Source organism: Plectrocnemia conspersa, unplaced genomic scaffold, assembly GCF_051122295.1.
Source record: "Plectrocnemia conspersa isolate PC_06_02 unplaced genomic scaffold, ASM5112229v1 ptg000011l, whole genome shotgun sequence".
Classification (NCBI taxonomy): Eukaryota; Metazoa; Arthropoda; class Insecta; order Trichoptera; family Polycentropodidae; genus Plectrocnemia; species Plectrocnemia conspersa.
In genome coordinates, this window is record NW_028277175.1 from 17,088,010 (window position 1) to 17,105,460 (window position 17,451).

A 17,451-nucleotide genomic window follows, 5' to 3' on the forward strand; every position below is an offset into this window, starting at 1 on the left:
ACACTGTATGTATAAATAATAGGATTACTGTATTACTAAAATTTTATATTTTTCTGTATAGTAATTTATTTATAAATAAATGATTATTTGTGTATATAACCATTGCTAATTTTAATTTTGTGAGCGCAAATATTTTTTTTACATTTGTACATGTATTATATAATATCATACAAAGGATCAGATTTAATTGATATTACCTTACATTACACTTTATTAATTTTCTGGATAAATTAAAACTGCAAATATTAATTGTGTTGCGAGGGATACTCGGAACATAAAGAAAATTTTTATAATTTCAGTAGTTTTTGCCACATAATTTTATTACGCAAAAAACATTCAAAGTTCAGTAAAGAAAAAAATTTGTAACCCAAAAAACTGTTTGATTCATATTAAAATAAATATGTACTATTGGAATAAATATCAGTCTGAGCTGTGAGTCTACAAATATCAGACTTATAGTCTAAAAATTGATACTGCATTGTTTTAGTGGTAGATTTACAATGTTGATAATAATATTAAAACAAAATAAGTCGCTTACTACCTAGTGAAAAAGATTAGTTAAATAATAAAGGAGCAGTGTGGGAAATTAATTTTCTTAATAATGCACTCTTCTCAGCAGCATTTATTTTTATCACGAAGCTCTCTTTTCTCTTTGCAACTCGTCGGTAATGGAAAAAGAGTATCACGCAAAGGTAAAAAAACAAACAACACTAGAAAACGTATCCGACCAGCAAGTGGTCGGAATCTAATTCGATAAACACACGCGTACTCTGAAAATTGCTCTCGTGGGGATGAGCCGAGCTTATTCGCGAATACGTGGATGCTAACGAGCAGAGAACCGAGTTTTTAGCCAAGCATCGATCGGGGCTTTATCTCTAATTAAATTTTCCTAATCCGTTTTGGAATTTAAAACGGATTTCATAACATTCTTGCGCGGTATGCAAATTCGAAATACTCGGCGTCCTAGCAAGCCCGCAACGCGGACCTGAAAAGATAATCTTGAGAAAAGTTAAATTGCTTGACCGTATTTTTCTCTTGAAAAGACATTATTGTGTCATATTTAAAAGTGGAATGCACGTAGCAGTCTTGGAAACCTTTTTCAAGAAAAAAAAATACCACTTGTATTACAATGCTTCAAAAATATAAAAATACAATCTCTTCACCATCATACACCAATAACCATGTACATATAATACAACAGTGTTACACTTTTATATTGATAAGAATAAATTATATTTTTATATCGAAATTAAACTAGCGATACAGTTGATGTATAAATATTGATAAATACATGATTAACACTAAAATATAATTCTTATTTAGATCTGCACTTCTTAGTGAATCGTCCTGTATAAGCAACCAAAAGTAGTTTGTGATTATGTATTCTATTGAGGTTTAATTAAGGATTAATGCGTTCCGTCGGTCAATTACCATATTGTCGAATATAAAGTTATTAATATAATATTGCGCCTTATTGGGGTTGTTTGCTCCTAGTTCTAGCAAGTCTCGCAGGACACAGTTGCTTCATATTGCCCCCGGTAATTTTGCCCTTAACTTTGGGTTTCGAGGATTATTTAATTATTTTGCGAATACAAGCGTCAATATGTTAAATATGACACTTTAAAACAGTATAAGTTAATATATACTGAATGACCTAAAAGTTTTTCTATATTGTACATAAATTTGTGAAAATATATATTACAGCTAAATGAAAGATGTAACTTTCAAATAAAACCTAGCTTTTTGCTATAAGATATAGGACTCTTTAAGTGAGACTTTTATAATGTTGAAATCAAAAATATGCAATAAAAAATAAATAAAGAGAAAAATTAAAAAATAGAATATAATGTCTAATGACTATTATAGCTTTAATATTTTTAGTAATGCACAATGACTAACTTTCCCACTTTCCATAACTATTCACATAAAATTAATTTCAGAGATTTTGCCCTCAGATAGGGGCCTAGCGTTAATTTCGGAATTGCCATAATTAACGCGCACGTGACGATAAGGGCTGTGTTAGGGCATTCATAATTACCTCTCTCCCAGGTAATGGTCTCGATCGGATAGCCAGCCGCCGGACACTTAATGACCAGATCCGAGCCGGCGATGGCAGTCACCTTGGGCATTTCCCTTATGTAAGGCAGCCCGTACACGTTCACTCTTGCGCTATGCGACACGCTTGACACGCTGTTGTTGGCCGTGCACGTGTACTCTCCGCCATCTTCCTCCTTCACTTGAGAGATGTTCACGTGGCTAATGACATCGTCGTGGATAGTCACGTACTGGCCCACCAGGAACCTGTAATAGGCGGAATATATTTGAATTAAAAATATGTATGTATGTATATACATATATTACATAACTCATACCTAGTGCTATCCGGCAGGGGAAATCCGTCGAGGGTCCAGGTAAAATGTGGAGGAGGACTTCCGATGGCTACACATTTTAACGAGATCGGAGGTCCTGGCTTGAGAGTCTGCTCCGAGAACCAATATACGAGCTCAGGGCTGGATACTAGAAATAAACAAGATACATTAATGTAATTATATGTGTATCATATATCATGTAAATAATACGTTATTTTTTAAATGATTTTGCAACTTGATTGTATCTTAAGCATTTATTTCATGAATTAGTAAAACAACTTAATTTTATTTTTTATGTTTATATAATATATCTGAAATAATTTTATATTTTATATATATTTTAAATATATTTTAGTTGCTGCGCAAATATTTTTAGAATGAGAATCATTTTATTCAAAAGGGAAAAATATATTTTTTTTATTTGGCAACAAATTAAATGGTCAGAATTAAAATTAACTTTGGGTCAGAAAAAAAATCAAATCTCGATCAGAATTTTATTACCGTCTGGTCACAATTAATATTAAATAGTTAAAGTAAAAATAGCATACGGTCAGAATTAAAATATAGGACGAACATGTGAATTAAAAAAATAATATATATTATTTATTTTAGAAATATCTTATAAAATATCTAAAGCAAAACTGTTGTACAGACATTGTGTTGCAGTTGGTCAGAACATTTACACCCCATGAATAACTCTCAACGAATCTACACAAAGGTATTTAGAGCGACGAACGAAGCGGAAATAATGACAGAGCGGTAGCGGTGTGCACGCTTGGGTTGTAGTGTTGACATCTAAGAATGTTGCGAGCTTAACAAAACAATTTACCCCTAAAACACAGAATAAAATTCTCTATATATGTATGTGTTTTTTAAAAATAAATTGATATCAGCTTTGTCGCCATCAATCTGTCTGCAAAGTCACAAATTCGGCTTACAAACTTGAACTTATCATTAATAATAAATGTAAAAAATATGTTTAAGTTGCAGAATACTATGTTTATTAGCATAAAATAATAAATCAAATCTGTTATTTATAGTTTCGCGTTAAAATTTGTGTTTTAAAATTTGTACTGATAATTAGATTAAGCTCAACAACAAACATATTGTATTGGTGGCTTGTACAAAGATGTACTTAATTTATTATAAATATAATAGATACCAAAGAATGAAAGCCATATTATATCCTATTTAAAAGATACACAGTATATGCCGCCAATAATCAATGAGATTTTTATGTTTTTTTAATTCCTCGTTTTTCTAGGGAGCCCTGTGCCAATAAAGTATTGTCACTTATTTGAATTAGTTGTATTTTACCGTCTATCGTGACAAATGCTTATATAGGCCACCACTATTCAACGATTCAATCTACTGATGGATCGGAAGAAACAATAGCGCTCAGGAGATGTATAACCACACACTCGAACACACATATACCCATGAATATAAAGCACTCCACACACGCGTACGTGTTTTATGTACGTTCACACGCGCGCTTCGAGCTTTTCCGCAAATTGTTGCAAAAGAAAACGCAGCAACTCGAGAATGCATTACACGAACGAGCGAAAGCCCGAACGCCATTTGTTTGCCATACTTTAGTGTTCGAACGAGAGAATGAGCAGTCCGGGTCGTCCGAGAAAATTAGAAGTTACTCATTCCGACGCGCAGTGGGATAGAATCGATTTCCAAAAGGAAAAAATGCATATTTGTAAATTTAAATTAAGAACGAAAATTAGTAACTATTAAAACGATAGTATTTTTAAACATTATAAGCTTTATGAAAACAGTAATTACGTATAAAACTAGTTTACTTTTTTCAATGGAACTTAAAAATCAAATTTATAAGATACGAACATAAATGTAAAAATATTTTTAAATAAATTTAATTTTTACTATGAAAACAAGTTTTGTATGGAAGATTATTATTTAAAGCATCTGTGAAATTAACATTAAAAAAGCATATTTTTTGGTAATGATGAACAATTAAAAATATTGTTAGGCTAATTCACAAATTACTATAATAGACGTGCCGCGAAAGTTGCACGACGTTTTAATGGATTCGTAGAATTAAAAAAAAATAAACAAATAGCAACCGTACTAATTGATTAGAGCAAAAACCGCACCGTCGGGACTCGGGAGGTATCAATTCACAACTTACAACAAGCAAAATTAATCGAACAATTCACAAGAAGCAACTTATATTAATTGAGATTGGAAACTTTATTTATCCCATATTACTTTACAGTAAGAATAATGGATCACTTTACGAAAATTCTTAAAAAGAACGTATCGCATTATCTGTGTAATTTTATTATGTAAATAATAATATAGTAATTTAATATAATAACTTATAACTTACACAAACTTCATATAAAAGAATATAAATATACTCTATACACTACACAGAACCGGTGAACTTTTGAACCCAAGTAATTAAACAAGGTGCATTTTTACACATTATGTTTTTTACTTTTGAGCCTACATATAAATGAGCTAAAGTAGCTCATTTTTAAGTCCTTTAATTAATCATCACACTAGTCATTCGTGAGATAAGAAAAATCTAGGCAAACCTAATTTTAGATGATCGATCGAAATTATGATTATATAATAATTAATTATTAATTTTTTGTCTATACTTAATTTACTCGCAGAAGTAATAACAATATTTTTACTCAATCAACTACTTTTTACTTCATATAAAATTGTTTATTTTTCGTTATACTGTAGTATAATTTACAGACGATAAAACTTTAACCATTCAGTCTCGTAAAAAATCATTCTTACAAATATTTTTAGTTTGTCAACTATTGGTATTATGTTGTACTTAAAAACAATAATAGCTCCATAGCGTTATTATTTTCTGAACGATACATTTATTTAGATATTTATAAAGCGTCATATACAATTATAAGATTTTTTGTATGAAACTTAGTTCTAAAAAGCGTGCTGCCATTGCGGCTCTTAACCGTTATGTAATAAAAAAAAGCACACTTAAATTTAATAATCATTTTTTAAAAATTAAATAATAATTTTTATACAAATAATATATAATAGACATTTTTATACTAATTTTTAAAAAAATGACATAAAAGCCTTAAAATATTAACATTTAAATACTGGATAACATATATTAATATTTCGCGTAAGGACATTCATACACTAATTTTGAATATCAGAGAATACGATATTAACAACATTAAATTTAAATATGCCAAAGCACACGTTGTTTCAGAGGCTGAAGACCAAATATCAATGGTTTCAACTTAGCATTTAATCTATTGTATTTTTTATTTTTCTTCCACTTAAATAGTAAAGGAATTTCTAGGCTTTTTACCGTTAAAATATAACCACAAACATTTTATTTTATTGTATTGTAGCTAATAAACAAAATTGTAAACATGAAAATGATTAAAAACCAGTAACACATATTGTATATATTAGTATGTTATTATTGCAATAAAGATTTTATTAAATACACTGTTTTTGTAATCGATTTGCTGCCACTTTATTTTTAAATATGTGCTTAGTAAAAGTATGAATAAAAATAGTAATTCTGATAAAGTACTGATATACAAACACTAATGATAGTATCCTTCTTCCTTTTAAGTCGATGTGACATTTCTGATATCAAAATAATCGATATTCAGTGACTCTTCCATACCTTGTCTTTACACATTGACAGTTTATAATAAACTTTAAACTATAAATACATATGCTCGTACAAAACTAGTAATGTATACACATATGTACGTATACAATAATCTAACTTTAATAGTATACACTAAATCTAAAAAAAAAAAATTTTAAGTTGGTTTTTAATAACCTTAATACCTTATATAAAACAATATCTTAATAAAATATTGAAACAATTTCTTTTATAATATATTATATATGAATAAATTTAAGAGTTTCAGAGATAATAATACTTATACAATTGTCATTCGATCGCTTAGTGATGAGCCAATATGCGATCGAGAAAATATATGTTTTTAGACGGTAAGACCATGGCGAAAAATATCTTACCATACTTTAAATTGATTGTGCACAATTTTTTTCACTAGATAGTTGATTCTATCTTACTGTGCGCCGATTTTGTTCGTTTTTCCGGACGGAAAACGCCTTCGGGGAAGCGTGTAACGTTTGCCGTTTCGAGATTGAATTATTCACAAGCGCCGCGTGAATAATTCCCGTTTGAAATATAGCAAATACGCGGAAACCCCGTTTATTTTTTTATCGCGGCCACACCAAGTGTTTTTTGAAGAAGAAAAAAATAGAATCGAAGTGCGGCAACCCTAAAAATAAAATTCAGACGGTACCCTCAGCTCCCGGATTTTCTTTGGGATTTTCTCCGCGGTCCATAATACGGTCTTATGTAAATGTAAATATAATCAAATAGCGTGGTAAAGTGTGCGCATTTCATACACAAAACAGTTGTGTGGAATCGAGTCACTTAGTTTGAATAAACTTTGAGTAGATAAAAAATGGTACGCTAGAAAGATTTGATGTATTATTTAGGGGCTAACAAAAAAAATCTCTAAAAATATGAATAACGTATATTTTAAACCTTTAAATTGTCTGATGATAAAAATTAGTAGTACGGAAAAATCTAGTTTTATTGTAAAGTAATATTTTCGGATTGGTAATATATAATAAGTATGGCTAATATCAGCTTATAAAATAAAGAGGAATGTCATTGTATACAATCAATAAGCTTAAAGTTCATCACCGCAACTTGAACTTGTAAGGGTCTATATCTCTTACCACAATACGTACCAAATAAAATAAATTGCCATGTTATTAAGAATTTACTATATCTTTCAGACTTAAATTTATTCAGATCATTAAATAAACGTAAATTTAAAAATATGACACTATCTATCAAAGTGTATACATATATGTATATTGTATTTATTTTATGTTAATAAATAAACTTGATTTATTTTATAGTATTTTATAAAAATAATATATTAGGGGTACCGGAAAGAAAACCATTATTTTAAACATCGTAGGTCTTATTGAAATTTTATTTTCATATTATTTTACATATTATAAAATATAATCCCCATAGTTATCTAGAACTGTTTGCCAACTTTTAGGCAATTTTTGGATTGCCGCTTTATAACAATTTGGTGGTTTCGAATTAAAATACGAATTTAAATGATTTTCGACTTCCTTCAGATTTTCAAATTTTTTGTCTCTAAATGAATGTTCCATAAATCTAAAGAGATAAAAATCAGAAGGAGCGAGGTCTGGCGAATATGTAGGATGCTTCAAGACTTCAAAATTTAAATTGCATATTTTTTCACGGGTCATCTTTGCACTGAGAGGGTGCGCGTGGTCGTGTAACAGAATCACTCCTTTTCGGTTTATCAAATTCGGACGTTTCACTTTTAATTTCTAATTCAATCTTTCGAGTTGTTGACAATAAACTTCTGCAGTTATCGTATCACCCAGTTTTAACAGTTCATAATGGATAATTCCACGAATATCCCACCATACACACAATAGGACTTGCGAAGGGTGAGGTCGGGCTTAGGGGTCGGAACAGGTACTTCCTTCTTTGAAAGCCATTGTTTTTTTCGCACCACGTTGTCGTATACTATCCACTTTTTGTCACTAGTCACAATTTAATCCAAATATGGGTGAATTCTGTTTCTTGACAACAGTGAATCGCACGTGTTCATTCGCTCCTCTTTGTTCGCTACGGACAGCGCACGGGGAACCCAAACACCCATTCGATTAGTTTTGCCGAATTTTTTTGTGTTCTTGCACTGTAGACCACGGAGCAGCAAGTTTTTGGGATAAATCCTCGATACTTTGACGAGGATTTGATTACAAAATGACCATCAGCAGTTCATCGTCGAATTTCGAAAGTCGTCCTGATTTCGGAACGTCTGTTAAAGTCCTATCGCCAGATTTAAATCGCCGAAACCAAAACTGGCATCTGTTTGCTGTTATTACTGCTCCATAAATTTCAATAATGGTTTTAGCTGCCTTAGTTGCTTTCCAGCCTTGATCGAAAAAAAAAGTAGCATGCAATGCCGTATGTATTGTTCGATTGCTTCTGGTTTGCTAATTTTACCCTTAAGATTAAAAAAATATTTATGGCGCAAAAAGAAAGCCGAGGAACAATACTATAGAAAAAAAAACATACAAAGATGCTCACTTTACCTTGTCCAGGGTCAAACTGATCTCAAACAAGGAATGTAAAAAAAAATGGAATCTTTTCCGGTACCCCTAATACATGTATAGAATATATCCATGGAAATACATATGTAGTACATACACACACTCCTATGTATGGAGTTAACAAGTCACAAACTAGCAATTAGTCTACCCACTCGAGTTGGGAATATAATAATTAAGAATGGCAAGTGGACCACGTGAAAGTTATACAATTACAGAAAAGTTTAATCATACTAAAACAACAATGAAAAACGATGAAAGTTTGTTTTATTTCATTTTAACGATCTCAATAAAATGTACATTAGGACGTTATAAAATGTTCTTTGCTAATGATGATGTCTGTTGTAATTAATAAAATGAAAATTCAATAAATGTTTAAATATAGAATTGTATATTGAAAAAAGCTCTAAATATATTGATTAAATTAGATTTTAATTATTTTATTTTGCATAACCTTAAACGACGTTAATTTTTGATATGTTAAATAAACATTGCATTAACAATAGAGACGTCTAAGTCAAATTAATATGCGTACACAGGGAAGTTTAGCAAGAATCCGTGTCTTGAGAAATAAGTTTACTTGTGATAATCGTGTTAAGCATTAGAGTCACGTCGGGAAATTTGAAAAGCGAAAATTTCACATAATGTTAATTTTTACTTCGCAGGCTTATACTAGCTAGGCTATACACCCGCCTCGTATTATTTGGCACGCTGGCAATTTTACATAACAATGTCGAGCTATTTTTCTGGCTGTCGACAAATAACTAAATCAAAAAAGTTTCAGAGTGAAATTGTCAGGGAGCTTTTTGACATACGTGAAAGTTCGGTGGAAAACAATTCTCCAGGTATTTTTAAATTTTAAATACTAAGTAAAAATTCATACAAAATAAATCATATATTTAAATACCACTTCAATTATTCACTAAACGCTAACCTTAACAACAGTAAAGTGCCTTTAATTACTTGAAAATATTTTTGCAGTAATTTTAATAAATCTTTTGTAATAAATTAAAAGAATTTATTGCTTTCTTGTTAATAAAAAAGTTTGTAGTATAAGTGAAGATGTATGAAGTCCCGCGATTTACGTAAAGGTCAAAAAAACAGAATGAAAAGAAATACCATCGTGAGAAACCACTGAAGACTTAATTGTTTATATGTTACCGAGCTCTATACGAAATGTAGTCTCTAAAATTAAATAAAAATATAAACGAAAGGCATTACTAAGACTATATACTTGATTTCAAAAAATACTTTATGTTTAATTAAAATGATAAAAATCATACGTTTATTTCTGGTAACAATTTTTGTGAGCTTTTGTGCTTTGTATGTCCGATGATTAATCAGAGAACAATACCTTGTACATACAATCAAATATGAAGCTAGTCAGCATATGATCTGAAGTTGCATTGTTGCAATAGAAATAAGAATTATATTTATGTGCAAAGAATTCATAAATAGTTTTACATAAAATTCAATGTTAAATTTCTAATGAATTATCATTGCACAAAAATCTAAATGCAGTCTATTACTTAAAATGATTTTCGTTAGACCTTCCAATTCTAGTAATTTCTAATAATAATAAGAAATTATGAGTTGTTAGATTTATATTGTCCTGCAAAGTTAACATAACTTAATTAAAATTTAAAAAAATCCGAGTTAGAGTAAAAATGAAAATGAAATGAAGAAATTAATTAATTTGTTTCCTAGTATGTCAAACTTTTGTAATTGTATTTAATTACAAGAAGGGTACTTAATATTTTTTTTAGAAATACAAGTGTAGGTATATGATATTTTTCTATGAGATAAAGTAGCTGATTAAAACACAATTTTTAATACCACAAATACACGACTTAACTTGATTTTAATTAAACATAACGATATTGCTCCGTAAGATTAGGAAAATGTAGGTAAACCTAATTTATTAAAATTATATAATAATATTTTATTTTGAACTTTTAGAAACGATAAAAAAAGTTCCATATGGGATTCGAACACATGTCTTTCAGGTAATAGTCACTGACTTAAAACATTTGTCTATTATGTTATTAAAATATTTAAAATATGCTTTTAATAAATTAAATATAAAAGACCAGTGGGTTTTATTAACTATAATTTAACAATGGGAAAGATACCAAAAATACGACAATAGGTTTGTCATCAATAAGCAAATGAAAGATTATGCAAAATACCAATGAATAAGATTTCTGCGAAACAAAAAATATCTAGCTAATATAGCGTAATTTTGTAAAAAAATGCTAAAATTAAATTAATAAAATTAAATAAATAATGACATAATAAATGGTGGCAAAAATAAGCATAAATTCGTGCATGACACCTGAATTGCATAATAACCCCTATTTTCCAATAATAATCACATAATACTGTAGCACAAAAACTCAACTGTTATAAAAATCAAGATGTTGCCGATTTAATCCTTTCATTCGGTGGTCCAATTGTTGAATGATAGGGTGATTAAATTGATGAGCCCGACAATTATATATATCTATTAGAAAATCTCAAATCTCTTCGTTTTCTTACGTTAAATATTATTGAATGTACCAAATGTCGTTTCTTAAACGTTTGATTCACAAAATCTTCGGCATCCCTCTATAAAACTATATACATGCTTGTCAAAAGTACAGATCAAGTATCTTGCCAACATAACCGTCTTTTATACGTAAATACTACAGATATTTATCGAGACTTTTTTCAACTTTATAAATGCAGTGTCGGCACCCAAGAATTTTCATCCCTTAGGTCGATTCCGTCGTTCCTTGCTCAGAACTTATAAAGGGATTACTTTTAACGGGCAGAAGGGTTTGCGCAAAAAAAGTGTTACGTGTCTCATAGTCAGAGGTGGAATGATTTATTCGTCGTGATTTTTATTTAATACTGATATTATGGCGTTTTATCACACGTGATGCTCACTTTTTTCACCATATCTTACAAGATTTACGGTATAGCCAGTTTTTTTAACACCTTCGAGTGTGATAAGTCTTCTTTTAGCCCGAAAAAGTTGTAACATCCCGTATTACAATGTGATGAAACAATTTTTCATTACGCTACCCTTGAATGCCCCTACGGGCACTATCTTGGTAATAATTTATGAACTGTGTTACTAGACGCATTGTACGTATCGTGTGAGAAATTTTTATTCGGCTCAGATATTATATTTCATCATATATAATTAATCAGCTTAAGAAATACGAGAACGACCTTTGCTTCTCCACAAGAAAGTTTTTAACAATTCTTAAAGAAAATGTAATATAACGTCGGATGCCATTAATACGTAAGCTGAATAGTTTGAAACTATGGTAAATTCAATAACGCAAGTTGTGCGATTCGTTTTCAGCTCGGGGAAATAATAGCCGGTACTTAATGTTGATATAATGCTGTTAGACGATGAAAGTTGTAGCTTCTAAAAATATTAATGCCATTTAAGATACAATTTACACATGTATAATACAAATTACTGAATTCGAAGCGAATTAAAAACCGCTTTTTGAAACAAGACAAGTCAGAAAAATAAAAAAAATTCAGTGGAGAAAACACAAGCATTTATAAAATATTGGTAATTTTACCCGTCTTATATAAAGACGTGGTATTTTATAAGAATATTATTAAAATAAAAATGGTAAAAGAATATAAAATAAATGCCAACATAGAATCCATCGATTTTAGCCATACAAATTAAAAAAATAGTATTTTTAACATTGTGTAAAAATATAATCTAATGATCTTTTTTTATATGGAAAATAATTTGTGTAATATGAAAAAAAATGTAGCTCATCTAAAAATAGATTTTGATAAAGATGTTGAATAATATGAAATGGTTTACATTAGAAAAAAACGTTTTTATGAGTATTTATTTTTAGAGATAATATTACTTCTTTTGTAAAGGCTTTCAATATTGTAATATAAGTTAAAAATACTTGTAATACTGATTTTACTTATTAACTGAAATATTATTATTAAAAATAAACTGAAATATCAGTTTAAAAATATGTTCCTTAAAAACTGAAATATCAGTATTAAAAATATGTTCCAATTTTTGATACCTTATGTAAAAGTTATTTGATTGTTATTTTATTATCAACAATGAAAAAAATAATATACTTTTAAGCGCATCCATTTCAGACTAGGAAAGAGACTTGTTAATATTCCACAAAACATTTTCATACTCGTCGAATATTTTGACGTAATTTACGACGCGAGAAAAACGTACGTACATACACGTGTTTTTGTTCGCGCCGAAACGTTGCACGAGTACGTTTTCACACTTGTGTACGTGAGCTGAATGTACATATCCTGGAAAATGTTGCACGAACAAAATAATGTTAAGGATAATAACTTCCCTTTTCCACCGGCGGAGCGCGATCCGTCAAAGCGCATCCCACACAGTCCACATAATATATTACATACAATTTACCTTTACAGAATTTTTATTTAAAAACTTTTCGCGGCCGAGGCCGCATCAGAAAAAAAATGTATCTATATGTGTGCTTCTTCGAACTTGCCTGAGAAACAAAAGTAATTTCATGTTGTCATTGTGGAAATTGCTACGAGTAGTACGCATTCAGCGCCGGCGTCGAAAAGCCTTTTGTTGCGGTAAACAATGTTTCCTTTTGTTATAAAAGACGAAAGAAAGTAGTCACTCGAATACGTCTTTGACCTTTTTTTAAACGAAAGCGAATTTTTTTGCGTTTCTCTCAATGACATCACTAGGCATCATGTTCTATACATTGTAGAAACGCACAAAAACATTCTATAAATAATAATCTTAAAATAGATATTTTTTAGTTATACAAATTTTGACCGAAAACTGAGAATTTAATACTGGCATCTATGCCAATTAAAACTAAGCAATTTTTTTAAAGATTTGTTTTATGGAAGTTAATTTTTTCAGTTTTTTTAATGAAGCTATTTCGAATATAATTGTAATTGAACTATGAAGACGACGATATGTTTTGACTAACCGATCATCAGAGTCGTATAAACAATAGAAGTGCATGGTAAGTACTTAGTACTTAAAAATATTAGTGAATCAGTAAAGATTCCTATACGGTTGAATTTGTCTTGATAAAAAATTTAACCCTAATACAGTATGTATTTAATTTTTTTAAATTAAATTTAGAATATCATGACCTAACATGTTTTTTAATGCGCTGCAATAGTAAAATATAATTATTATACACAAACTAAAAATACAAAAAATAATTCATAATATGATAATAAATCATGAATTATTTAAATGAAATGATATGAACCGGACCAGCTCCTCGTAACTGACATTTAAGCAATCAATGTGCAGTGCCAGCCTATTTAGGAGCAGAATGGCGACAGCCAAAAACGTTTGATTGTCAACGCTCTTAAAAAAGGCTCTGGGATACAAAATCGGATAATAACCAAATATTCTCTAATACACATATCTCGAAAACCGTTTTTGATATAAAAATGCTGTGTTATAGAGCGGAGGTAACCAACCTATTTGCTGTCGGGATCGATTTTTTTACATTAAATAGTAACGAGCTAGCAAAAAAATTCCTGACATTTAAGAATATTTAAGCCCTCTGGATTTATCGATTCATAATAAAATCCAAAATACTGTGAATTGTTAAATATGAAAATCTTGCAATACTTTTTATCGTCTCACTGACAAATTGACAGCCTTTCAAAAAATGTAACTCTTTGGAAAAATCATATTTAAAGACCTTAAAAATCAACAATCCCTTCACAATGTATAAAAATATTTGCCTTTTTATGAATAATATTAAAGTCGAAAAAACACGTATTTTTTAATCTAAAACACCTGTTAGAGACCATAAAAATCACCATTAAATTATCTAGGTATGAAAATATTCGGCTCTTTATGAATATTAAAGTCCACAAAACACGTGTTTGTGAATCTAAAACACGTTTAAAAGAACTAACTTTAATTCAAGTTAGTATTTTAAATTTTTAAGGATACTAATACGTGTTATTGGGGATATAACACCAGCTAAATACCTTAAAAATCATCAATAAATTCGCTAAATAGAAAAATATTCGTCTCTTAATAAATATTTATGGCCACAAATCACGTGTTTGTTGGTCAAAAATACATTTAAAAAGACATAACTTTACAATATTTTATAAAGATTAAATTGTATAAAACACCTGTGAGAGATCATAAAAATTAACAATAATTTTACTAAATATGGAAATATTCAGCTCTTAATATACTTTTTTGGCAGCAAAAAACGTATTGATGGGTCAAAAATACATGTTAAGAAAAAATAGAGTAGATATGTTTCCTTCGTTAAATGATAACACTTCTAAGCTAATTATTTCCGCTATAACAGAACATCTATCATTATTGAAAGAAAATATTAAATTTTACTCTCATTCTTTAAATATAAAATATTATGACTAGATACTTCGCCACGATTGATAGATCGAGCTATGAATTTTTTAATTTTCAGTAATAACTCTGGATGATAAGTAAAGGCACTAAAAATCATAACACAGCATTTAACTTTATATTTGTATCAGCTCGGTTTCTCGACAATAACCAATATAAAAACTAAGAAACGCGAAAGACTAATTTAGACAAGCTTAGGTATCACATTAAATGATTTTCGCCTTCAATAGAGTATTTTGAGTTATAGATTTTTACAAATATGTATATTATTTTTATGCAATCTTTTTAATTTATAATAAAAGTTATGACTTTTTTTTATTTTTGATTTTGGTGCTCCTTAATTTTTCTTATAATTAAAAATTTAAGAACCACTGGTCTAGATGGTGGGCGACTAAGAAACAATGGCAGTTATACAAGTACATAAAGTTTACAAAGGATCAGATTACAACATAAGGTTTCAGGTTGCTTTCTACGAAGAAAACAAAGCATTGAATTCAAACATTGGAATCGATAGTAATATTATATATAAAATGCTATTTATTATAATATTAATACGATGAAGTTTCATTATTAAAATACTGGCTATTATAAATTTTTTCGTGAGATTAGGATAAGCCAGAAATAAAATTCTGAAAATATGATCATAATCGTGATTTTAATAATCAAAACTTCCGATATCTCAAATATCTACGATCTTGAAAATAATAATTGATATAATTATGCTACTTTATTTGTTTGTGAGTAAAGAAAAATTAAATATGTGTAATGCACTTAAACTGCTCTACTGTTTTATGAATTAATCTAAATTTAATGGATAATTTTTTTTTTGATTTAGAAGTGTTTTATATAAAAAGCAATTACATATTGCATTTATTAAAAAATATGAAGTGGAACATATAAACAGCGTTCACAACAACGTAAACGTTCAATGTATATGGTAAAATATAAATTAAAATTTATGAAAAGCAATTCGTACGTATGTTTGCTTTCTACGTCAATATTCAGTCATGGTGGTAAAGTTCTAGCTACAACACAACAAACACGGAAACTTATCCTGCCTAGAGGGAAATGCGGTTTTGATAGTCGAGTTATAGTGGTTGTTAATAAACTTTGTGAAAAATGTAAACCAAATATTAAAAAATTGTGTATATTTTAATAAAAATATATTTTAATAATAATAAAAAATATTAATAATTTTTAATGTTTCTTTTCAAGATTTTTTAAGAAAAATGCATAATGATTAATTTATCTTTTCATTGCAAATTTAATTAATACGAATATATTTCAATGGTTTATAAACGCTACAATTTTGAAAACATGTAATATTTTTCAGTTCACAGCTACATTCAAAACATGTAGTTAAAAAAAAGATCAACTTACAACAATGTAAGTTTTATGACCGTATAATATACAATACATTTCGTTTCTACTTCCTCGAACATTTGCCGGCAAAAACCATTAAGTAATAATCCAGGAATGTTATTATTACGTCCTAGGCAAGAATTAATTCGCCGGCTATGTTTTCCTGTAAATATTATAAATTATAAATCATACGATAGGATCGTGTCAATTTTGCAAAATACGAGGAAAAGTATCATATTATCAAAAGTGACAGTAATTAAATATTTAAGTGAGAATTAAAATCTTGTATCGAATAAAAACTAGAAAGTAACTTATAATAAATCCATTATTTAATTATTAACTATATTATAATTAACATCTATAAAAAAAATTGTAAATAAAATCAATAAAAATATTTTTCATATATTTTTATATTTGTGAACTTGTATCAATTTCACAATTAATCACAAATGAGAAATATTAGACTATGAAGCTTCCCTTAGTTATTATTTTTATTATTTGTCGTTCGCTCCTGAATTACCCTATAAAATGTTCATTATATTTTTTTGTCTCTCAAATTCTCGCTCACAATCTTAACGCAACTTCCCTTAAAAACGAGCCGGGGTCCATCAAAAGTTTAAAAAGTGTACAAGTTTTATGATTCACTTTTAACGGGAGCGGACGAGAAAGTGTTCCAAAAATCGGCCGAACTTATAGGAGACGGAAGACAGCAAATTTATGAATTGCTCAGTTTTTAATGACTTGCCAGCGTTGTGATATTCTCGCATAAAATCGATCCGACGGTGCCATATGCTTCAGGGGGCGATAAATTTCAACCTTTTATCGTTCGGTTTTTGAAATTCAGTTTTTTATGAAAATATTAAAATGAAAAATATCTTTCCGATAGTTTAATCCTTTCCGTTGTTCAGGTGTCTCTTGAGCGAGTATACAGCATGTAAAAAAAAGAGAGTTCCCGTCTGCCTTGGGGGGCGACTGAGAGTGACGTGGAGGATAAACGTACTTGAGGGTCTGGACGTGAAATACATAAGGAAATATAAGGTTTTATCCTTAAGCAAAGCTCACGTGTGCATAAATAAAATAGTTTTTATTTTCATATGCACCTGAAGAGGCTTTATTATTTTTATTTATTAACGT

At 29.3% G+C, this 17,451-nt stretch overlaps 1 protein-coding gene across 1 annotated transcript in view; it reads right to left on the reverse strand.

Annotated features, from left to right (window-relative positions):
• The window catches only part of Dscam4 (Down syndrome cell adhesion molecule 4), a 234,479-nt gene that overhangs the window by 27,256 nt on the left and 189,772 nt on the right, over positions 1–17,451 (reverse strand). The window contains exons 10-11 of the mRNA XM_088198032.1: positions 2,373–2,517; positions 2,039–2,301 (exon numbers count right to left, since the gene is read on the reverse strand). Coding sequence (XP_088054158.1) covers positions 2,039–2,301; positions 2,373–2,517 — 408 coding nt within the window. The remainder of the gene's footprint in view (positions 1–2,038; positions 2,302–2,372; positions 2,518–17,451) is intronic.